This window comes from Phycodurus eques, chromosome 6 (assembly GCF_024500275.1).
Source record: "Phycodurus eques isolate BA_2022a chromosome 6, UOR_Pequ_1.1, whole genome shotgun sequence".
Taxonomy (NCBI): domain Eukaryota; kingdom Metazoa; phylum Chordata; class Actinopteri; order Syngnathiformes; family Syngnathidae; genus Phycodurus; species Phycodurus eques.
In genome coordinates this window covers 8116271-8141929 of record NC_084530.1, presented here as the reverse complement: position 1 = coordinate 8141929, position 25659 = coordinate 8116271, and the positions used below count along the sequence as shown (strand labels likewise).

The 25659-nt window shown below is 41.9% G+C and overlaps 1 protein-coding gene across 1 annotated transcript; it reads right to left on the bottom strand.

Annotated features, from left to right (window-relative positions):
- Positions 1 to 237: 237 nt before the first annotated feature.
- LOC133404082 (voltage-dependent calcium channel gamma-4 subunit-like) lies at positions 238 to 14732 on the bottom strand. The gene is made up of 4 exons (XM_061679687.1): positions 14288 to 14732; positions 5899 to 5982; positions 1822 to 1962; positions 238 to 814 (listed from the first exon to the last, which is right to left on the bottom strand). The coding sequence occupies exons 1-4, from the start codon at positions 14508 to 14510 to the stop codon at positions 294 to 296; spliced, it is 969 nt and encodes a 322-aa protein (XP_061535671.1). The 5' UTR covers positions 14511 to 14732; the 3' UTR covers positions 238 to 293.
- Between the last annotated feature and the right edge of the window lie 10927 nt (positions 14733 to 25659).

Genomic DNA, 25659 nt, shown 5'->3' with positions numbered 1-25659 from the left:
TAGGATCAGAGTAATGGTGAGATGTATTTTTAATCATTTGTTTCTATGCCGGCTCGTCAAAATATGTCTTGACGTGAAACCGGTCAGTGGCGCAAAAAAAGGTTGGGGACGGCTGTACTGTGCTGAGGAACTAGCAACGACATCATCGATTAATCGACTTTGAAGCAACTTTAGCGTTGACTACAAGAAATGCACTCATCATTCAACCCCTAATACATATATATACATGTATACATGTATAATATAATGTAATATGTCCCTATAGAGCGTATTGTTAAGTCCAACGAGAGTACTCATACGGGTGTGGTCCTCCTGTTGACGCCATCTTTCACATCTTTCTGGAAGCTGTTGTGGACCTGTAAGAAGCCAGAGTCGCTCTCAGGACTGTAGGGAGCCCCCCCCTTCAGAGGGTCCCTGCGGAAGGTGTACAAGGATATGTCTCCCACCTGCAAGCTCATCTCCCCACCCAATCCTCCCTCCCTCTTCCCCCCTCCCGGGGAGGGCTCCGACGACCTGGAGCTGGAACGCGAGCGCCTCCGTCTGCGGTGGTAGCTTGGGATGCGCGAGTACGGCGAAGTTGAAGCGATGGATTTGATCAAGTCGCGCCTGGCTCGGCAGCGCGTCTCTTTGTTTTTCTCAATGTATATGTTGATGGCGAGGACCCCCACGGATTCTGCCACGAAGAATGAGATGGCGCCAAAGTAGAAGGACCAGCCGTAATTGTACTGGTTCTTCTTGTCCTCATCTTTCTTGTCGCTGGGATCGCCGGCATTACTGGAGATGTAAACGATGATGCCGATGATGTTGCTCAGGCCTGAGGAGATGGAGTAAGAATGAATTACGCAGCCTTGCCGCACTAAGGCTCGGGACATGACTACATTATCTTGATTGACTGAAGGGAAAATAAACAATTCATTAATCAACTGCTTGCAACCAAGCTGTGCACTTAAATTTGCTTCAGTTCCTTCAAGAAGTACACCTGTCCATTTTTTTTAATCCTCGTTAGGGTCAAGGGTGAGCTGAAGCCTATCCTAGCTGACTTAAGGCGAGAGGCGGCGCACACCCTGGACATATACTGTAGACAAACAACCATTGAAACTGTGTCTCCCATTCACACCTATTGACAATTGCAATCGAACATGCATGTTTTTGGATGTTGTAAAAAGATGGAGTATCCGGAGAAAAAACCCACACAAGCACGTGGAGAACGTATGACATTTACATGATGATTGTTTTTGGTGAATTTTACTGTGTTACTTATTAGATTTAGTTTTGTCTTAGGTTATGTCTCGTTTCCCTCGTTCACGTCTTGTTTGCTTGTTAGGTTTTTGTCTCCACCTGTTCTCGCTAACCCTGTTCCTTGTGTCTGCCAATCAGCTCCCTCCAGCCACTCATGTCTTGTCCAAGTGGGCATCATTGTTTCATCAGTTTGCTTGTATTTAGTTCCCAGGTTTCTGTCAGTCTGTGGGAACATTTTCGTCATACAGTACATCACATTTCCTTAGTCCCGTCATGTCCTGTTTCCTGTCGTAGTGAGTCTATTGCCCGTGTTTGTTTGTTACTTTGAATCTTGTTTTTTGGACTTTGTTCACCAAGTATTTTTGTTATTCCACGTACCATGTTTGGCTTTTTTGTTTCTGAAAATAAATATATATTTTTTTAAATTACGCCTGCTCCCCGGGCTCACTTCTCCTGCTTCTCTGCATTTGGGTCCACCTTTTACCACACCAACACCAGGAAAACACAAATCCCTGACAGAGAATAAAACTTGGGAAAAGCACATAAAAAAATGACTAGATTTTCTCACGTTTATGGCATTACCTGCAGCCACAAAGAGAATACCAGCACTGAGCAGGATGTTGTTCCTCCTGCTGTAGATTCGTCCAACGCCAACACACAGGCCGCCCAGCATTAGCAGGATGGTGCTGAGGATGGGAAAAAGGCTGGAGGCTCGCACAATACCTGCCCAGATGACATGGTGAGAGTAATGGCCCAAAAAATTCAATTTCCAGGTTTTTGTGATATAAAAAAAGGAGACAAAGACAAATCATTACAAAAGCATTTCCACCATGAATGTGACCAATAACTTGTACAAGTCATTTGAAATTAAAATTAAATTGTTTTGAGAGGGGAAGTAAAAAAAGACTAACAATGTTGTTGCACAAGTATGCACACCCTCTTATACCTATGAACCTGGTTTTATTCAGAATTAACCGCATCTCGATTAATCTAATTTTAAATGGGAGTCACCACACACCTGCGCCCATTTAGTTGGGATAAACTCCAGTTCACCCGGGACCCTAATTAGGATAAGTACTATAGAAAATGGATGGATGGAGTTTTTTTGTATGATTTCTTCCTTCTTTTGAATGCAGTTCAATCCACCCTGTCTTAAAGACAATGGACTACGACAGTCAGTATTCCTGGTATGTGTTAATCAGAGGTGGGATATTGTTTTGCAAGTCACAAGTAAGTCTAAAGTCTTTGCCCGCAGGTCCCGAGTCAAGTCCCAAGTCGAGACAGGCAAGAGTTTTGAGTCCTAACGAGTAATTTGGACAACATATATATGCAGAGGGTACAGAAAGTATTCAGACCCCCTTAAAATTGTCACTCTTTTTTATATTGCAGCCATTTGCTAAAATAAGTAAATTTTTCCCCTCATTAATGTACATGCAGCTTCCCATATTGAGAGGGGGAAGAAAATGGAATTGTTGAAATGTTTGCAGATTTATTAAAAAAGAAAAACTGAAATATCACACCGCCATAAGTATTCAGACCCTTTGATCAGTATTTAGTAGAAGCACCCTTTTGAGCTAATATAGCCATGAGTCTTTTTGGGAATGATGCAACAAGTTTTTCCACACCTGGATTTTGGGGATTCTCTGCCATTCGCAACCAGTCGTCCTGTCCCTGCAGCTGAAAAACACCCCCACAGCATGATGCTGCCACCACCATGCTTCACTGTTGGGACTGTATTGGACAGGTGAGGAGTGCCTGGTTTTCTCCACACATACCGCTTAGAATTAAGGCCGAAAAGTTCTATCTTGGGCTCATCAGACCATCTATCCATCCAACCATTTTCTGAGCCGCTTCTCCTCACTCGGGTCGCGGGCGTGCTGGAGCCTATCCCAGCTGTCATCGGGCAGGAGGCGGGGTACACCCTGAACTGGTTGCCAGCCAATCGCAGGGCACATAGAAACAAACAACCATTCGGACTCACAGTCATGCCTACGGGCAATTTAGAGTCTCCAATTAACACATGTTTTTGGGATGTGGGAGGAAACCGGAGTGCCCGGAGAAAACCCACGCAGGCACGGGGAGAACATGCAAACTCCACACAGGCGGGGCCGGGGATTGAACCCGGGACCTCAGAACTGTGAGGCTGACGCTCTAACCAGTCGTCCACCGTGCCGCCCTCATCATACCAGAGAATCTTATTTCTCACCATCTTGGAGACCTTCAGGTTTTTTTGCAAACACCATGCGGGCTTTCATGTCCTGCACTGAGAAGAGGCTTCCGTCAAGCTCCTCTGCCATAAAGCCCCGACTGGTGGAGGGCTACAGTGATGGTTGACTTTCTAGAACTTTCGCGCATCTCCCAAGTGCTTCTCTGGAGCTCAGCCACAGTGATCTTTGGGTTCTTCTTTAGTTCTCTCACCAAGGCTCTTCTCTCCCAATTGCTCAGTTTGGTCGGACGGCCAGCTCTACGAAGGGTTCTGGTCATCCCAAACGTCTTCCATTTAAGGATTACGGAGGCCACTGTGATCTTAGGAACCTTAAATGCAGCGGAAACTTTTTTGGAACCTTGGCCAGATCTGTGCCTTGCCACAATTCTGTCTCTGAGATCTTCAGGCAGTTCCTTTGACCTTGCTCTTACATGCACTGTGAGCTGTAAGGTCTTATATAGACGGGTGTGTGGCTTTCCTAATCAAGTCCAATCAGTATAATCAAACACATCTGGACTCCAATGAAGGTGTAGATAAATCTCAAGGATGATCAGAAGAAAAGGATAGCACCCGAGTTAAATATATGAGTGTCACAGCAAAGGGTCTGAATACTTATGGCTGTGTGATATTTCAGTTTTTCTTTTCTAATAAATCTGCAAAAATTTCAACAATTACATTTTTTTCCTGTCAATATGGGGTGCTGTGTGTCCATTAATGAGGAAAAAAATGGACTTAAATTATTTTAGCAAATGGCTGCAATATAAAAAAAAGAGTGTAACATTTAAGGGGGTCTAAATACCCATACCCACTGTATATTTGTATATATATATACACACACACACACACACACACACACACACACACACACACACACCAACAGTCTTTACTGCCATCCCACCTCTGCTAATTGATTATTCTACTGACAATTCTATCGGAATAAGGATATAATATATTTTTGGTTGGTTAAAGAGCAATTATTAATACACACAAAAAAAAAATCTGACATTTCACTTAATAATGAACAAAGGAGGGTAGAGTAGCTAAATATTGTACTCAAGTAAGAGTCCTGTTACTTTAGAATAATATGACTCAAGTAAAAGTAAAAAGTAGTCATTCAAATATTTACTACTCGAGTAAAGATTAACTTGTGAGTAACTTCAGATTTTGTTTTTAAATCAGAGTATGAACATCAAATTAAATAAAAATAAAAATAATATATGGTAGTCGACAGACACCTGCCACCTTTTGAATTTTTAACTGCCCAAAAACCAACAACACATACATTGGGCCCTACAGAAACATTATTTGCTTTATTCAATGACTTCATGAAGAAGCTGTTTGCTGAACAGACTTATTGATTGTGTGTACATGTGCGATGCCATTGGGATAGTGCTAATTTTAGAAGAAGAAGAAGAATCATCTTTTATTGTCATGAACATGCTTGCATGCACACGAAATTTGTTCTCTGCATTTAAGCCATCACAGTGAACACATACACATGTTAGTGGAACACACTGGAGCAGGGGGCAGCTGAAGCGCCCGGGGATTTTGTCATATCCACTGCCTAAACAACAATACAAACATCTTCAACTTACCGCATGGTGTTTTCTCAAGTTAGAAGTGGGCTGAAATTTCCAAGTTTGGGCAGTCACAATTTAAGCTGCATGATAAAGCTGTTGTTTTTTGGAGTCTGCAAAATAAACACAGTCACGCGGCTGTCCCCCCCCAAAAAAGTGAGTCATTTTGATTGGCTCGCGAAGGCTATGCATTGTCATGTGACTGCCTTGTCGTCTGATTGGTGAATTGGAGTCAAATAAAAATTTTTATCCTGTTTGATTGCCACAACGGACACCCTATGCGGAAGTCGAAGATGGAGTCTTAAAATAAACCCGCACACACAAGAATGAATAAATAAAAGCAGCGAACGGCATGTCGATCATTGTAACGGAGTAAAAATATCGATCTTTCTTCACAGTTCTGAGGACCCGGGAAATCCAATTGGGAATTCCATGCCTTGACTACAAGTGAAGCAATGTACAGTAGCTAAAGAAGACACAGTAATAGAAGTCATTTATTTCTTTGATAGTGATTGTATTGATTAACTTGCCATGACTCAACATTGGAACAGCTTGCTGGGGAGTATTATGCTACAAACCAGATGATCTGGATCACTAGTTTTGTCTAGGTGCTCATTGTTTAGTTTTTACATCGAACTATATTAACTGGGTGTTCACATAGGCGACATGATTTCAGGAAGGCCAATTAGTCATGAGCACACCCTTTGTCATCTTTTCTGTGCCAATTACTAGTGTCATGACGTTGGGATTTAATGGGGGCGGGGATGGCAACGTCATGCCTCATGAAGCACCCTTGTGATGAAGCCATCATTGCCACTTGACAAAGACGAGAGGATTAAGAATTGAAGTGTGTGAAGATGACGATGTGGAACTCACGTAGGATGTACTCAGAGCTGTCTGTGTCATAGTCATTATCCTCCGGGAAGTGATTGATCCGAAAACAGCTTCCTTTGTTGATACCTGCATGAGGCAATAACAATCAGTTTCAATAAAAGCGTGTATATTGTAAAACGGAATGTGATCAAGAAACTGCTTTTCTCCTTTTCAACTCTCACATGTAAGGCCACATTTTGAGGGAAGCCAACTCAGGGCCTGTGTGCTTCAGAATGTTGAGGAGCACTCAGGCACCCTCTATTCCAGGTTTTCACATGCACAATGATTTCTCCACTTTTAACGGAATAAAACATTGGTGCCTTATGAATATTGAAGACTACACTTTGAATTATAAATCACACGGCTGATTCCCCAATGTCCCGATGTTCTGTCCTTTAGCGTCACCTGAAAGATGGCTATCAACACATTGGTTGACTCACTCACATGCCAAAGCAGAACACATCCATTTTATATACCACTTGTCCATGCGGAGTACACCAATGGGCAATTGAGAGCTTCGTTTAACAAACAGGCTTTTGGCATGTTGGAGGAAACCAATGTTGGGCAATTAGGACCAGCAAGGCCTTCGCTGCACTAACTTATATGTACAACCTAAATTCAAATATTTGTTCATTAAAATTATATGAATTTATTGCCAAAAGTCGAATCTCTTACAGTATGTGTATGTTCGATTTTTTTGTCCAATAGTGATTTCAACCAAATCAATCTAATGGGCCCATGACCTCCTGTAACTAAGTAAGCTATTACTGGTAGCAATGGGACTGTTTCTTTACCCCGTCTGATTTCAAATTCGTCTCACGGGGCCAGTAACACTAAATATTTGCTGGTGAGTATAATAAATTGTATGTATTTTTAAAAATGTTTTTGTCATATAAATATTGAGTCTGAAAAGTCGCGTGTTGTGATATTGCATTTTTGTATAGTATTGTTGGTTTCTATAATGCAACAATATGATAGTTGGTGTTATTATGAAATTGATTAAGCCGGGAAATCCTCACTGAGGAAATTGTAGTACACAGAGAACGCCCACTCTGTTTGGACAATTGGATACTTATATGTGTTACTGTACTTTTTGTCAGTGGTAATTACATTTGAAAGCAGCTAACATTGCTGGTTTGACATTTCGACAAAATAATCCAGCATATAGTGCACCAAACACATTGAAATTATGTATTTACCACCTAAACCTTATTATTCATAATCTTCTGCAGTTCAGCATCCATTAATATATATTTTAGTTTAAAAAAAAAAAAAAAAAAAGCGGGCTATTTTCACGAGCACAGCTAACTTCTGAAGCCGTCTTAAACAGACCTGTGAGCAGCCCGTTTGAGTTAAAGGCCTACAAGTCTCTCTTGTTTTGACATTAAGTCTCTGATCCTTGTGATGTTTTGCAGAGGCTGTCTTAATAATTTGACGTGGACACTGAAATGAAGAGTGCAAAGGAATTCCATTTTGAGTTTTAGTGCTCCAGGAATTTGATGCGCATGATGACTTTGTTTAAAGCAAACGACTTCTTGTTTGTACTCCTTCAACTTGAGATACATTTGGAACATCCAGCTATTAGTATGTTCAATTGGACTTTTCACTTCCTTTTCATTTTGTGTCCAAAGCTTGCTGGGACAAATGATACTTGATTTTTTTTGTGTTCAATGTTGCCATTGGGAATTTAATTATCTGGATACTTCAGCTCTACTGTCCTTGTGTTTAACCCTCAACTAGTGATTGACAGTTTGGTTATTACGTTCTTTAGACACTATGGAAAGGAGCGGAATAAGAATTTTTTTTCCTCCCTGGTGATGCTTTGCCAGCACTTCACTGCAGCCTGCTTCACTTGTTATTTGTTTCCGAGTCTGAAAACCATACGCTATTGGTTTGAGATCAGGTGAATGGCTTGGCCAGTAAAGAATTCCTTATTGGCTTTCTTAACAATATGTTTAGGGTCATTATCCACCTACACTGTGAAGCACTGTCCAATTGGTTTGGTCACATTCATATAGCCCGATGCACCTCCAGTTCATCTTGGCACCTCCATCAACAGTCGCTCACATACATGAATACCAGTAAGAATCTTCCGTCATAAGTTATACATGCTCATGTGCATAACACTCCTCGTACCACAGTTGACACATAATGTGGGATGCTTTGGATCAGGATCTGTTCCTTTCCATCTTTATATTTTTCTATTCCGATCTGATGAAAATTGACCTTGGTTTCATGAATCTGATCCCAGACCATTGGGGAGTTTTCTGGAGAAATTTGGCCTTCAGATCTTTAAACCAGTTTCCACCCTGATGTAAAGTCTTTATATTTACAGTCATGGATTGTCGATTTTGGCATGGAGACGAAGTACTTCTCCAGATTATTGTTGGTTCCTAATGATGATGTCATTTCCCCCCCTCCATTTTGGAAAGGATTCTGCGATCATCCCGTTTAGTTGCATTTTGTGGCTCACTGGTGTTTTATGCGTATTTATGAATATACAAAACAGTGAATCTGATCACACTTAGGTTTTCTATAACACTCATTGACTTCATATTGGTGTCTCCTGTTAAGTAGCTGCCAAATGCCTCAAAACCCAATACCTTATATAAACTCCATGACTTTATCATCTTATTTTGTCTTGATGTAACAAATGGTGCACCTGTCTTATTAACCCCTTGCAAGCCAATTTTCTAAATACTTTCGAGCCCCTGAAAATGGAGACACTTTACATAAAATGTATAAAATTCCCAAATGGTAACTGGCCACATATACTTTCAGCATCAGTCCTCCATCTCTGTTAGACATTCTTACCAGTACTGTATTGTGTTTCAATCACCCACTACCATGTTTTCCTCTTCAAACTCTCATTCTGTTCTTTCTTTTATGTACCAAACAGCCCCGGTGGACTGATGTCACTGTGTTAGATATTAAATATACTTTGATTTATGAGTGCATCTAAATTTATAAGATCAGTGTTTCAGATAATTGGGTTTTTATCCCAACTGTGCCTTCCGAAAAGGTCCAGGAAGAAGCAAAGAATGTCAAGCGATAGTCGCAATAAAATAGGGAAAGAAAGAAAAATCGAGATGGACGAGACAGAATGAAAAACAATGTTAAATCATTTTGGGATGGTGAGGATGATGAGAGAGGAAGACAAGAATAAGGAGGGGGAAATGGGTGGTTGTCTACTTAGAGGCAAGCCCGTCTTTTGTAAGTCAGCATAACGTCACCATGGCAACAACCTCCCTCTGGCAAACCAGAATCACATCTCTTGCCCGGCCTCTCACAGGATGCCTTTGACATCTTAACTCATGTATTCAACACACGCACACACACACACACAGACACACACACACGTACACACAAACAAACACACACACACACACACACACACACACACACTGGACATTACACTGGCTTATATTAATTTCCCGGAGACACACCATGACCACAGCCACTACTTGCCTTGCAACAAAAGAGGGAAGTATCCACAATTAAGACTATGGGCTCGATTTTCGTAGACAGCGCATCTGCAGCGGGGCGCAAATGCTGGTGGATTCAGATTTTCGTGCAAGCGCATGGCTCCCTGAGCGTGTTTGCCAATTTAGCAGAGCAGTCTGCGCCAAGCTGGGTGTTTCGGCATAGCAAGGGTGTGTCTTTGGAGATGGTCCTGGTGGAGTGACAATTTAGTGGCAGAAAATCAATATAAACTTTTGCCTGCTCAGACCACGTCGAAGTGCCAACGTCGGCTAGACCACTGGTTTAGACCACTGGTTTAATGCGATTTTGGTACATTTTTGATCGGGGCACAGGCAGACAGATACTGAGCTCCGTGGACATAGTTAAGTCACCAGCGCTTATCACCAGCTCATTCTGTGTACCCGCTCATGTGTGTTGCCAGGGAAGTGACAATACTTCACTCACGCACCGAGACTGTCAGATGCACCACATTTAAAGGGAATGAGGGGAAGCGCTTTGATTGGTTGTGAATGAAGTTGAACCGCCGGGCTGCGATGGCCAACAAAATAACCAACACCAGGCTAGCACGCGGTGCCTGCTGCGTCGGATTTACGCTGTTCAAGAAAATAGGGCCCTACGGGTGTGGACACTTCATTAGGTACACTTGCACAATGTAATTAAATCTAATAAACAACCATTAAAAAATAGCATTTATTCAAACAGGTTGGTCTCAGTAAGAATAAAAACCTCTTTTTCAAGAGAGGCCTGGCCGAGACAAGCAGCAACAAAAAGACAAAATTACAGACATAAAATGAAAGACAACGTACAAGCAGCTGAGCGAAAACATCGACATTTTATAGAAACTGCTTCCATTTATTTCGTTATCAGACATGCAAACACCAAAGGCATGAAAAAGGTAACAAAAAGAAACATTGTAGGAGGGTCTGGGGCGATCCCCCGGGCCGCCGCAGATAATTCTCTTGATTTTAACATAAATTAAGCAACCTGGAAGACTCTGAAGAGTAATTAAAAACATTTTCTTCACGCAGAAAACATTTATTTACACCGCTCAAGTACGTGATGTACAAATTTAAGATTCAAATTAAATTTGCCTAATTTATTTGCTTTTTTGTTCTGGCCTCCAACTTGAGCCAGGCCCATCTCCACCTGCACCTAATGCTTGCTTCAAGCTGTGCCACATGAATAGCATCCTCCTCTTTAAGCACTCATTCTGGAAAACACTTTGTTTCACTCCATTTTTCACTATTACCAACTTCAAAGGCTAATCCCAAATGCATCTGCCAGATGCAGTCAAAACTACAAAAAAAAAAAAAAAACATCTGCAATTTACTGCACGGGGTTTTCTCGAGTTCTAAGTGAGCTGAAATATCCACGTTTGGGCAGACAGGGCCAGACAAATACTAGAATACATGAAAGCAGTTGTTTTTGTTCATCTTAATTAAACATGAGTAGCGCGCCCTTTCCTTCATGGTAACGACAACCTTCCCAACATAGGCGCCATGAAGGCACGACAATCAGCGGGGTTGGCTTATCTAGTGTTAATACCTATGCACGGGAAGCCCACTAGAAGACGTTGTGTGAGGTCATGTGACTTTCTTGTGTCGTTTGATTAGCGAACTAGACTTAAAAGTTACTAGTACTTCAATTTGATTGGCGCAAGCAGTCGTAGTCTCGTGCACGAAATAGTTGATAAATAGGCAATAATTTAATCAATAAAAGTAGCTTTTAGATCATTGTAACGGAGTAAAAGTACCGTTACTGTCATGAGCGTTGCCCTACAGTTCTTTTTGTTGGCAGCGACCGCAACACCCCACCCAGGAAAAACTCATTGGATCTATACATGTGATTTGTTCACTGATAGGGAAAGATTTGATTGGGAAAATCCATTCATTAATTGTTATCAAGCATAAAATAGTGTTTTCCCCCACATAGATAATATTATTTTTAAAAAATGACCCAATTGTTTTACCAGTTTTAAATTAAATAGCCTAACTGGTGTCATTTTGTCACACACACACACACACACACACACACACACACACTCATCATTTAAAGTAATCAAAGTCCCTGTACAGTGAATATGTCTTATAAATTTGACACACCACACAAATGTTGTTAACAACCTCGCCAAATTTGAATGATAGAAAAAAAAAATCACTATATACAGTAAAAAAAAAATCGACTTCAAAACTGTGAAAAAAATCAAGCTATCGTCTCCGCTCTTAAGCGCTGTGGCCGTGTCCACTACGTGCATGAAACCCCGCGCCGCTGATGAATTGATGCTACTTTGTCTTGTGTCTTTCTTATGCCTACACATACCTACATGTTCGAGCCACAAAAATGTATCCGCTGTAATCTTCCTGTGGCTGGAATCTATCCCACCTGGTCCTCGTGGGGCTTTTTCTCGGTGCAACAACGAGGCACTCTAAAATGGTCACACCAGCGCAAAGTAACAGTTAACATTTGACTTCCCCCCCCCCCCCCTCACTCTTCTGCCTTTCTCTTGATAACAATGCACACAAGTCTTGGTCCACACGCTGGTTGTCAAGCCTGATTTTATTTGCCCCTTTTCTCTCTTCTGCCATTCTCTCTGCGACGTGGGCGCACTTACGCCTGACAACGAGGCGCTCTAATGTGGCCACGCCAGCCAGCGGACTATCCAAAGGGAAGTTGCATTTCCAGGTTCTGGGGGGTACTGTAATTGGATGTTGCAATTACTCAGCGCTGGGTAACCGCTGTTGCGAATGAAGCCGCTCATGTTCTTACATAGTGGGGGAGGGGAGAGTCATGCCACGTTCCAAATTGCGTCACACGGTGCCGTTTTAGTCACGCCGCCCAAAACATCAGGAAAACTAAAAAGGTTAAAAAAAACAAAAAACAAACAACCAAACATTTCAACGCTACAGTATATCTCCACAAATGAGTAATAAATCTTTCTCAAGTTTTTGCACGTTTGCACAAATCTCTGAATTCGTTTTACAGGATCATTAAGACATAAACACTTGGGGTTATTATCGTCAAAGCGAGGCTACTGGTTCCATTCCAGTGTTTGCAGTGCAACACTCTCGTCATTCCTATCAGGAACATCCTCCGTCTTCATGAAGATGTGTTTGCCACATGGGGACTAGCCTTATTGCTTCTACATGGTTAGCCAGAGGGCCCGCAGACCAAGACTTTATTTATGCTCTTCATTCCTCACAACTCAATACAACAAACTTATTTACAAGCCATCGGTTCTTAGCTTCCTGCCATAGATTTAAAGAAAGAAAAAGATTTGGAACATGAAATTATGACAAACTATGGCTGTGGACAATGCCTTTGTAAGACAACAAATAAAGCACAAATGTTCAGGCCAGATTTTTGCTATTCCATTTTAGTCCAAGTAAAGTGTATTGTGATTGTAGTTGTTTGTGGTCGCCACATCCACTCAGCAGCATAGAAGCTTCTGTTTTCAGTTCTGCAGCTGTAACCATTGTGTGGATATGAGACACCTATCCACAGACGGGGGCTGGTAAAAAGAAAAAAAGTCAAGACAGTCTGATGCTTTAAGTGTGGTGGTGTGCACTCCACCCTGATGCAGCTCATATTACGCTCAGAGCTTTGAGGCACGACAGAGAGGAAATGCCTCTTTGAATTTGAAGACGCGTCTACATTTTTAATCAAATTTCAGTAAGTGTGTTAGCCAAATACAATGGAACTGCATGCAATAATCTAATGTTGAATGTTGCCGCCCCCATCAATCATACAGCATAACCTCAGTTGCTTCAATCGGAAATTATGTAGTCTTTTACTCTCAAGTAACACATTTTGTGCCCTGAAATAAATGATCATATGTTCTCACCATGGTAACCTCTGCTCACCCACGTAAATGATTTATAATATTAGTGGCACAGTCAAGACAACTTTACCGCTGTCCAATTTGATCTATCGCAATGAGTGGAAAAGAAAAAGAAAAGTACACCTAACAACTGTTTGGAGTTTGTTCCCTGAGTTACATCACTCTTTTTGTAATAAGAGGAATGTAATCCTTCTGAAGTGAGGAACATTTCAATTCAAGCACAAGGAGTCAAGAAAGTCAGCAAAAGTCTTGTAAATATTAAAATAGAAATGTGTTATTGAGTAAAGGTACTGCTAACACAGTCTAATGATATTCAGTATACATTTTTTTTGTAATTCTCACCTTTCTCTCACATTACATATATGTCATATTAAAGTCTGGGGCTGAACTAAAAATGGACCAAAAATAATATCTCTTTCTTCAATTCTCATGAAGTTAAGACATTTTCTCCTCATAGATTCAATGTCACTTCGCAACAGCTGAAGTCCATTTGAGCTGATCCTATTAATGGTAGGTGGTTGTTCCCATCGTCGTCGTCGTCGTTTTCCTGATCTATGTAGGTTATGTAACTAATTGAAATATTATAATATTCAACATTAGGCATAGCTTTCATTATGATGTGGGGAAAAAATACATTTGCCAAATATGCTTACTTGGCCTGTGACGTTTAGTTTAGTTGGTATTAGAGCAGGACACTCTTGGAGAAGAGTTTTTTTTTTTTTTTTAATCTCAATGAGATTTGATTTTGGTGGTTGATTTTAGAGTCTATTGCACGGACTGCATAAATCGCTTTGTAGAACTCGATTTAACTCCGACTTAAGTTCAATCAGCCGAAGCTTATGCTGGAAGCAGTTACCAAGTGATTGAGAGCAGATACAAGTTGAATACACGTCGGGTCACATTGTTTGCTTCGCGCGCAACAAGCGGGGTGTCGCCTCCGGTGGGTGCGCATCACGCCCAGGTTGCACACAATCTCATCTCCGTGCATGCGTAATTCCGAAACATACCACCTTCAAATCAGTGGTAAAACCAACCCCCCAAAAAGTTGTTGTTGTTGTTGTTGTTTTTCACCTTCTATGCAGCAGATTCGCCACAGCCCCGAGTGTGTCAGGTCGCCTTTGACTTTCCTGCTTTGCGCGTGGCTGTCCTCCGCGCTCGCGTTGGTGGCGTTGCAGATGTACGCCCGCGAGTAGAGCCAGTAGTCGGTGCCGATGGCGATGCTCATGAGGCTGAAGGCGGCGAAGGCGCCCGCGGCGGCCAGGAGCGTCTGGAGCCCGCGGTCACGGCACGCCATGGCCGCGCATCACGCGTGTCAAGTCAATCAAGAAAAGACCCCCGCCGCCATCGCCACTGCGTCTCCCATCTTGTCAGGTGTCGACTGTGTGCGCCTCAGCAAAAGTTGCGAAGGTAGACTGAGCGGGACCATCATTCCTTCCCCTTTTCGACTTGGCTGGACATTTCCTTCTGTTTACTACAGGTGGAGCAGTGGAGGAACCCCCTCAAAAGACCCCTCAAGTCCCACGTGCGGCTGGCTTGTTTGAAAGTGCAAGAAACAGCAGCAAGACCACACCTACCCATCACTGAGGTGCGGCCAATGGGAGGAGAGCCGAGGAGAAAGGGCAAGAAAAAGGCAAACCTTCAGATGAAACACTGCATCATGAACACAACCTTCATGATGAGGAGGGGGGAAAGGAGAGACGTCTGACTGAAAAAAAACGGACTCAATGTTTCTTTTCAAAATCAAAAACAAAGAATCACTTTCTAGTCTGACTACACTTTGCAAGATCCTCTTCCAGCTTGTAAAAAAAGAAAAACAAATCTTTGCCACAGCCTGAACTCACATATGACACACATTTTCTCATGACCTGTTTGGTAGGCTGACTCGTTTTAGCTTCCCTGCTTGTGCCTTCTTCTTTTTCATTTTTAGGCTTTTCGTTTTCTTGCAGATAAAATGAAAGCGAAGATACCCAGCAGGGTTTGAGTCTGAGTGGCGACTGTCTCAACAGGAGACTCCATCCGCTCGCTCCAGGCTGGGAACACCTTCTGCAGCTTGTCAAAGATGAAAAATAGAGCTTTTTGGGGGGAGACCGGTGGAGTAACATTTGATCAAGAGAGAAGGAAAGGTGGAAGTTAAGGATTAGGAAGAATGAATGCCTGATATAGCCTTGTCGAGATGTACAGTATATGCAGATAGTGTGAATCATCCGCACTTGAATCATCTTCAAGTGTGAGAGCAGGTAAGAAGGCGATTAAATGAGATGTAATATGAATATAGAAGGCAAAAGATTTCAGTCAATCACACAGGTGCTTGTAAAAATAATAATAATCATCATCATCATCATCACATAATGGGCTGCACTGTATCGCATAAACTAAACGGCCTTTTATGACAAACAAACAAACAAAAACATTTGGCACAAAAAAACAAAAATCCCACAGCATTTCTTGTAAAACGGAGGTACCTGCAGACAGAGGAAAATTGTCATGGCCATCCATCACAGAATTGACAATGGAATTTAAACATGGGACAACTCTCTCTGTACTGGCGGGAAGTCTATATGCATAAAGTATACTTTTATCTTCCCTCTCTATGTCATCAAAGGGTGAGTACTAGATACTGTATGTGTGAAGTTATGCTCGTCATCTCACAGCTTCTGTCTTGCCAGGCATTAAACCAATATGACTGGCAGGTCTGAAAAGAACATGGCCATCCTCTAGTATCCTTTTGAAATAGAAGTGGCTACCAGTTGTGTCAGTTGAGTTACTCGCTAGTAAAGCCAGTTCTGTTTGCGCCAATAAGTTCGGTTGGGTACGGTTTGTAATTTCGGTTCCCGTTGTCTCCAGATATTCAACCCAAACAGTCTCTTTATCCTTTGATTATGGGCAACAGGAAGCCAATGCAGCGGTCTGAGCACGAAGCTAATATGGTCATATTTCCTGGTTTGGTCAGGACTCGAGCATTCTGGATGTACTGCTGTCGTATAACTCATTCAGGGAGCCCAGTGAGCAGTTTATTAGAGTTGTCAAACCTGCTGGAGACAAACACATGGATTAGTTTAAACACGATTCTTTTGATTTTGGCAATGTTTTTTAGATGATGAAAAGTTCCTGATGTTATTGATTTACTGTGGCTGTTAAAATTCAGGTCTGAGTTCAATATCAGCTCTAAGTTTGTAACTTGATTATTAAGTTTTAGAGAGAGAATCTCGAGGTGATTGAGAACACTTTCTCTTTGTTTCGGTGGGCCACAGATAATGATCTCCACACACCGATCTGTTCGATGCAGCCACCGAATCCTGACATGGGTTTAAATCCACAGGCCCATGTTCACCTGCCGTCAGTGACACGTAGATCTGAGTGTCTTTTGGATAGTTGTGGTAGGACATTCTATAGCTGTGTATTAGCTGGCCAAAAGGAAGCATGTACAGATTGAACAGTAGAAGTCCCAGGATTGACCCCTGGGAAACCCCTCTGGTCATAGATAGCCATTTGGTCTGAGTCACAGTTACAATTATCCTTAGGATAGGACTTAAACCAGTGTAGAGCATGACCAAAGATTCCTACCCAGTGCTGTAACCTATGCGACAAGAGCACATGGTCAACTGTGTCAAAGGCAGCGCTCAGGTCATATCACCATCCCCACTGACTGAGTCTAATCCTTGACGACTCTTCCGAACCATACCACACCGCACTACTGACAGTATCTTCATCAACTGACATTATGGTGCGGTCATTGTGGTTTTGATACAGAATCGCCCCTTTCTTGGGACAACAGTAATGGAGGACTGGATCAATGGCAGCAAAGAGGTTCGCATCGATGCAGCCATAGCAGCAGTTTTATCGGAATAGAGCATTTCTTCCTTAAAAGGGGGCAACAAACAGCACTAAAGTTGCTTCTTGGGGAAACGGACTGACTGCTTGTTATATGTATTTTTGTGCTTGTTGATCTGATTTGTGTGGCAGATTTCTAAGCAGATTTTCTTTAGAAAATCAGTTTAAAGATGGATGTCAACTCTCTTGCATGTGTTTAGTACAGTAATTGCTCTAAGGCTTCCTGGTGTACAGAATGGACCAAGGAGCTCAGAGTGTTCATATGGCCAATTAAAGACTATCAACGAAGTGATTCGGGTTTTTCGCTTTAAAAAGATTGTGTGAAAATTTAGGCTCATTTAGCTAAATTGCAGCGTAAACGAGGAAGAGGGCAATTAATGTCACATCAGATGAGAGGAAATTGAAGCTTTGGATATGCAAATGCCGTACGTAGGGTTGATTTTAAAACAAGCACTTTAAGCTTTGAGTTATGATTGTGTGGTGGAACCAATAGCAAGTTACCCCCTCTTTTGACATGCTCCTAGAAAATGCAATTGATGAGTCAACTTGTCTGGTAGGGTGCTTCCTGACACCCTCTGTGCCAGTGTGTGTGTGTCTGTGTGTGCTGTATAAGAAATAGCACAACAGAAGTACATAACAGTATTGAGACTGATGTTGCAGGGTACCTTGAGGCAGTTCATAATAGCATCCAAAGTAAATCCACTGACAACGTTCTGCTTTCCTGTGTTTGTTGGTTTATTTTGCCAGTGTCGGTGTCCATTTGTTCAACGTTCCGAGATTAAAGTGCACACATACCGATAATCAGGTTGAATTTGACCCTGTTTACCCACTTTCTGATCAAGTAGTGATATCATTACGTGTGCTGTGTTGGTCTGGCTGAGTCCAACACACACAATCAGAGCAGTAAGAACACGTGGCAATTTTTTTCATCATCAGTAATCACACTTTGAATCACATCTACTCATTCCGCATATGATGTAATGAAATGACCTCAAACATATTTTGAAGTCTCACGCTCTTATTAAACTGACCAAACAGAATAACGTGATGGTCTCAATAACGGTTTGCTAGCGGACACAAAAATAAAGGTTTAATGCAGTGACGGGCTGTGGATTTGGTCCCCAGTCCTTCAGTAGGGACTTTTTAAGCAAACCACACCGATTCATACCTATTATTATAGCCCCTGGTGAGGGTTCTCCAAATCAGTTTTTTTTTTTTCAATATAACATCATAATGTAAGGTCATACCCAAAAATATGTTTTATTTTTTAGAAGTCTATTATTAACCTAACAAATGAACATATTCTCAACAACAGCATGTTAGCATTTTAGCTTTTTACCTTAGTAGTTAATTACAGAGAGCACATTTCAAAGACTACACTGAAGGTTCTTAGAATGTCACCCAGATGCACCAGTAAATATCGTACTATAGTGTGCAATAAGATGATAAGGTCATGTTATAAGTTGTTGTAGAGTATAAAAAAGAAGAAGAAAATGAACAGGAAATTGAACCCTTTTCATATGCGCCTCAGGTTGCTTGATTGCAATCGGGATTTTATGAAAGGTACAAATAAAACCCAGTGTTAGGATGGAGGCCTGGCGCTCTCAAATGTGGTTGGATGAACAAAAAAGGGCCCAGAATTATGACCAATGTGAAAAGAGCACATAGGCCTAGACACTCACTATTATTTTTCTGGAGATAATGAAGCAAATTTTTGATTGACACTGTTATAAACCTGTGTGTGTGTGTGTGTGTGTGTGTGTGTGGATAAGAATCACAGAGCATCATAGCGAGAGGTATTGCCAATATTCCCATCTATCCATTTTCTATAGCACTTACCCTCGTTAGGGTCACGGGTGAGCTGGAACCTATGCTAGCTGACTTTGGGCGAGAGGCGGGATACGCCTTGTACTGGTTGCCAGCCAATCGCAAGGCACATTTTGACAAATTATCATTCACACTCACATTCACACGTATGGACAATTTCAAGTCTTCAGTGAATCTAACATGCATGTTTCTGTCGGAATTCATAGTACCTGAAGATAACCCGCACAAGAACAACATTCAAGCTCCACACAGGAAGGTCTGAGCTGAGATTCGAACCCGGAACCTCGCACATGTGAGGCAGACGTGCTAACCTTTTGTACACCCTGCTGTCAGTTCTCATGTTTATGTCATCACCTTCATGACAAGAGTCAAATATTGTACCGTAAATGCCTTCTTAAATTGTTCAGGTGTACGTGATATGAATAACATACTCACACAACTTCATATCCTAGTACTCTGGGTGGTGGATTAACGCATGTAGACTGCGTCTGTGTCGTTTATGCAGACGAAGCCTGCAGCAGACACGAGAGGCTAAAGAAGGAAATCGAGAGGAACTGCAGTAAAGGAAAGCAAACACAGACTCTGGCCGCAGGCTGTCATAGACAAGCTGTTCTAACACAGCCTACAGCGCGCAACCCTCTAATGTTTGCTGCTTTTGCAATGTTCGAAACAGAAATCATAGCCATAGCACTTTTGGATTAAAGGTGTCTGTGTAGTGGACGCAAAATAATGTGTGAAACATGCTGCATGGCATGACAAGTGCGATATCTGAACCAGTCAAAGTAACCTTATGTCCACATAGCAAAAGGTCCTTCCATCCATTTCCTATATCGTTTGTATAGGAAATGGGTCATTAGGGTTGCTGGTGAGCTGGAGCCCATCACAGCTGCCTTTGAGCGAAAGGACTGGTCGCTCACCACTCACAGGACACGTATCGACAAACAACCAGCAATGACATTCACACCTATGGCCAATGAAGAGTCTTCAATCAACCTAACGTGCATGTTTTTGGAATGTGGGAGGGACCGGAGCAAACTCCAGACAGGAAGGCCACAGCTGAGATTTTGAAGCCGTCATTGTCTCCCAAAATGGGCATCTGCGAGGCTCCCATGTTGCTGGTGCGCAATAACACATTGTGTGCTGATGACGCAGAATGTCGGAGTGGCTCTGCGGGTTCGTAAGGGCAATTCACTTGGAAAGAACAGAAAACGTCACAAATGATTCCATATCAGTTGGAAGAAGCGTGCTCAAACGAGGAAGAAGTGAAAGTAAAGCAGAAGAGGATTAAGATTTTTCTTTGTTGATAGGTGATTGACATTTGATTGTCTTGATTCATTGTATGCCTGTTTTACTGTTACTGCTGACTGAGGTCAAAGCCTTTTACCCTCAAAATGGTTGAATGTGTGGTGAAAATGGTGAAAATCCCAACCTATTTATTTATTACTTCAGTACTCTCACCGTCTATGACAAGAACTTTCAAAAGTATTCGCTCACCTGCCTTGACTCACATGATTGTAAGTGATATCCCATTCTAAATCCATATGGTGTAATATGATGCTGGTCTATCTCTTGCAGCTATAACAGCTTCAACTCTTGTGGGAAGGCTTTCAGCAATGTTTCGCAGTGAGTTTACGGGAATTTTCGTTCATTCTTCCAGGAGCATATTTGTGAGGTCTCACACTGACGGTGGACGAGAAGGCCTGGCTCACTGTTCACTTGAAATCAACCCAAAAGTGTTCTTACCAGTTGATGGCAGGACTCTGTGCAGGCCAGCCAAGTTCACCCATACCAAATTCTCTATTCCATGTCTTTATGGACCTTGATTTGTGCACTGGTGCACAGACATGTTGGAACAGGAATGCACATTCCTGACCTCAACCCTGTAGAACACTTTTGGATGAATTATAGCAGCAACTGAGAGGCAGGCGCACAAATGTGCTTCTAGAAAAATGGTCATAAATTCCCATAAACACACTCCTAAACCTTGTGGAAAACCTTCCCAGAAGAGTTTAAGATGTTATACTGTAACTGCAGAGGGTAGGACCGATATCATATTAAACCCTATGGATTAACAATGGAATCTCACATAAATTCATATCTGAGTCAAGGCAGGTGGGCAAAATAGTACAAGTACAAGAAAATACAGAAATGAATTGATGATTGTATACATCAGTATCATTGTGGTTTTAACAATATACTACTACTGCTACGACTAATAATGCTACTATTACTACTACTACTAGTACTCCAAATACTACTTGGCTGCGACTACAACATGGCCCCATGTCTTTAAAAGCCAACAACCGAATTGTATTGTATGTACTAGTACCACACTTTGAGAATCACTGGCGGAAATTGTTAATCCCGCCACACCCCACCCCAAAATGTTCGGAATTGTCTATATTACTGATTTAAACTGTAAATATACCTCAAACTATGATCCCGAAACAGTTGAATATCATTTCAAACTCACCTTACAACATTGCACTTAAAAATGAATGGCTTGGAACTTGGAAGTGCACATGCACATGGACACGCAGTGAAGATTCTGTGAATTCCATTAACAACCCAGGCTAAATTTACATCCTCCCCGATATGCAAAGCCTGTCTCTCAGTCGAGTTGCATCACTTTGACAAACTTCCTTAACACCAAGAAGTTTGGTGGCATCTTGTGTCAAAAACACAAATAGTTGGGAATACTACATGGTAATTACTGGACTATTGTAATTGTATTCAGTTTAACACACTCTGTTGACTACATATAGATCTAATAATAAGTACACGTCTCAGGCATTTTGCACAAGGTTGAAGCTGCATCATATGCTGCTGGCGCATCCAGAACCTTGACCATCTGCCCCCCCCCCGTCGAATGCTTCGAGGAGGTCAGCGGCAGCAAGCGAGAAGAGCTGTAGGTGCTTTGGGGCGTTTGAAAGGATGGGGGATGAAAGTGATTAAAAGCAAGATGTCACTGTAGCACAGATGATTTCAGGATCGTTGCGTTGGCAACGCCTCCGTTACCTTTTCATTTAAAAGACAGACAGATTGTACCATTTTCCATGCACTTTATTCATCTTGTGGCTTAATGAGGGGTATATTTTCAGGGATGTTTTTTTTTTTTTGGGGGGGGGGGGGGCGGGGTTCTTGTTCTGCCTCATTAATTCTTCATATATAGCAGTAGGGTTGTTTTCTTAGATAAACACAGCACATATGGTAACTCGAATAGAAAATATTCCACAAAGCAGCAAACTCTCCAGAGTACTGTTTGCACTGGTAATCAGTTCAAATAAGAACGTGTTGGATCTCAAGCCTGGTGCTTGTGAGCAGTATCTTTTTGAGGAAATGAGCTCTTGCTTGTCTCTCCTTGTTTTTTTTTTATACACTTTACCTCTAGGCCTTCTTCTCTTGTTTTTCCTTTTTCATATAGGATTTTTTGTAATGAAATAATGGGAGAATTTCCTCCTGAATAATATTTTATTTTGCCAACTGAGATGACTGGGTGTACTCAGAAGCTGGAGCTCACAATTAATGTTATTTATTGCACAACATGTACAAAATGACCTAACTTTAAACGCAATCTTAATGTGAATGTTTGCACCCCCGTCCCCCTCCCCAATAATGAACACAGAAACATCAACACTTAACAGGAAGTATTGACTTGAATTAATATTTCCTTTCCATACAAACATCCATGCATTATGTTGTGTGGACGATAGCAGTAACTTCATTTTGATTGGGTCAAAATTCATTGTGCTTCGGAGTTGCTGCTTTCTTGACTTCCTGGCTCCATCTTTTGGAGGAAATGAGGGGTTACAAGCCCTTCCCATAAGCAGGGGTGTCAAACTCATTTTTGTCGCGGGCCACATCGCAGTTCTGGTGCCACTCGGAGGCATACGATTGCCCCATATTATTACATATACACAAATTAATGGATAATTGCTTTTGAAATCAGAAGCCAGTAAAAATTGTTTGCGCAACTACAGTATGAATCAATTTGATTTTAAAAGGGGGGTTGGTAACAACAACAAAAATTGCAATATCATTTTTTTAAAAAGTGAAGCCGATTTGCAATTTTGGTATTTTAGCAAGAAACACAAAGTCGATGCACACTCTCGCGAGGCCACATCAAAGGACGTGGCGGGCTGGATCTGGCACCCGGGCCACCAGTTTGACACTTGTGCCATATAGTCAATATGTTGAAATCTTTTATTGCTTTAAAATCTTAAAAGTACATGTCAAATGGTGTTGGTTGCATATTTAAAACAATGATTATAGAGATGATCGAAAGAAACAAATGGTTCACTTATGTTTTTCCTTTCATTTTCTTAAGTGTGAGTTAATGGACGTGAGGAGGAAGCAAAAGGAAAATAACAATAAGGTGAACAAGTTGTTCACATTTGGAAAACAGACTCTTCTAGTCTATACTAATGTAGTCCAGTAATATTGCGAGACGAAAGCAAAGCAAAGCAAATTTATTGACATAGCGCATTTCATACACAAGGTAACGCAATTTGCTTTAGATGATTAAAAGCAGCTTAAAATATATATAAAAGAAAGGCAAAAAATGACAATACAATAAAAACAGCGTACAGTTCGTGAAAGATCATAAGATCATTTCAAAGTGGAAATTCTCTAAAAAGCACGAGAAACCCCCCCCAAAAAAAAAAAAAAAAAAAAAAACTCACATGAAAGCAAATCAGTATTTAGTAACACCCCCAGTCAGGCCTGCAGCCTGTCAATGGAGGCAATCACTGTGGGAATGGGCCAGTCCATCACGTCAAATAGCTGAAACTGCTCAGTTGGGCGGCCCTCAAGCAATCAGTTCACGCTGCAGACGAGCTATTTCCATCTGTTTCACGGTGCCATTACGTCGCATTCAACCTGCGGGATGTGGGCCGTTCACGACTGACACTGAGAGAGACCTGACGGCTCACAGACTCTCTTCGAGTTCAGTGGATGCCTGTCGCTATACATCACCGGCATAGATTGTGAGGTCAAAAAGTCTCAAATTCTTATTTTTTTCCATGTTCCCCCATTGGAATGTTTCAGATCATTAAACAAATGTGAATATCAATGATAAATCAACTACTAGTTTTTCATTTGTGATTTTATTTATTAAGGAATAAAAAAGTCAAGATTTAAAGCGACCTGGCCCTGGTGTTGGCAAAGTTCATTTTCTACTCGAACTCGTTCAAAGTCCAGTTCACTGTTCCAAAACTGATCTAGTTCGGTTGATAGTTTATAATTCCAATTTTTGAACCAAGTTCGATGTTCAAAAAATGATTTAGTTATAGTTCTTTTTTCCCTCAATGTTGCTGACGGGCTATGCCATTCCCTACAAAAGACTGACATTTCATTCCCTCATTGTTGCCACCCATTCAGTCCACAGTAGCAGCCAGCTGCAGCTTTCACCCTACAATCCCCCAAATAATTAGGAAAAACTTGTTGCTTGAATATTTCTTTTAAATGAGGACATAAAACAAAAATGGAACATTTGTCCATAACACGCCAACAAAAACACGCAACACAGTGTGACAGGAACGATGGTGAAGACATTGATAACTTTGCATTCTTAGCAGCTCTGGGTGACTCTCTTAACAAAATATTTGATCTACTCTAATAATAAAACCCAAAATCAATTCCATAGTATACAGTGTGAGCCTACAGTGTTTAAACTAAAGCATTCTGATACTTCTTCTTTGCCTTGCAGCTTGTCCCGTTACAGGTCACCACAGCGTGTCATCCTTTTCTCCTGCATCCTCCTCTCGAACACCAAGTGCCCTCATGTCTTCCCTCACGACATCCATCAACCTTCTCTTTGCTCTTCCTCGAGCTCTCTTGCCTGGCAGCTCCATCCTCATCATTCTTCTATCAATATACTCACTCTCTCTCCTCTGGGCGTGTCCAAACCATCGAAGTCTGCTCTCTCTAACTTTGTCTCCAAAACATCGAAACCTCGCCTGTCCCTCTGATGAGCTCATTTCTAATTTGAGCCAACCTGGTCACTCCGAGAGCGAACCTCAACATCTTCATTTCCGCCACCTCCAGCTCTGCTCCCTGTTGTCTCTTCAGTGCCACTGTCTCTAATCCGTGCATCATGGCTGGCCTCACCACTGTCTTATAAACTTTGCCCTTCATCCTAGCAGAGACTCTTCTTTCACATAACACACCTGACACCTTCCTCCACCCGTTCCAACCTGCTTGGACCCGTTTCTTCACTTCCCGACCACACTCGCCATTGCTCTGGACGTTTGACCCCAAGTATTTCAAGTCCTCCACCCTCGCTATCTCTTCTCCCTGTAGCCTCACTCTTCCCCCATCCCTCCTCTCATTCATGCACATATATTCAGTCTTACTTCGGCTAATCTTCATCCCTCTGCTTTTCAGTGCACGCCTCCATCTTTCTAACTGTTCCGCCACCTGCTCCCTGCTTTCACGGCAGATCACAATGTCATCTGCAAACATCATGGTCCACGGGGATTCCAGTCTAACTTCATCTGTCAGCCTATCCATCACCACTGTAAAAGGGAAGGGGCTCAGGGCTGATTCCTGATGCAGTCCCACCTCCACCTTAAACTCCTGTCACACCTACAGCACACCTCACCACTGTTCTGTTGCCCTCAATATACTCCTCTGCCACTCCAGACTTCTGCATGCAGTACAACAGTTCCTTCAGGGTTCCCTGTCATTGGCTTCCTCTAGATCTAGATCTCTAGACACAATGTAGCTCCCTCCCTCCATTCCAAATGTCTTAGATCGTTGAGTTTCATGTGAAAATTGGGAGAGAA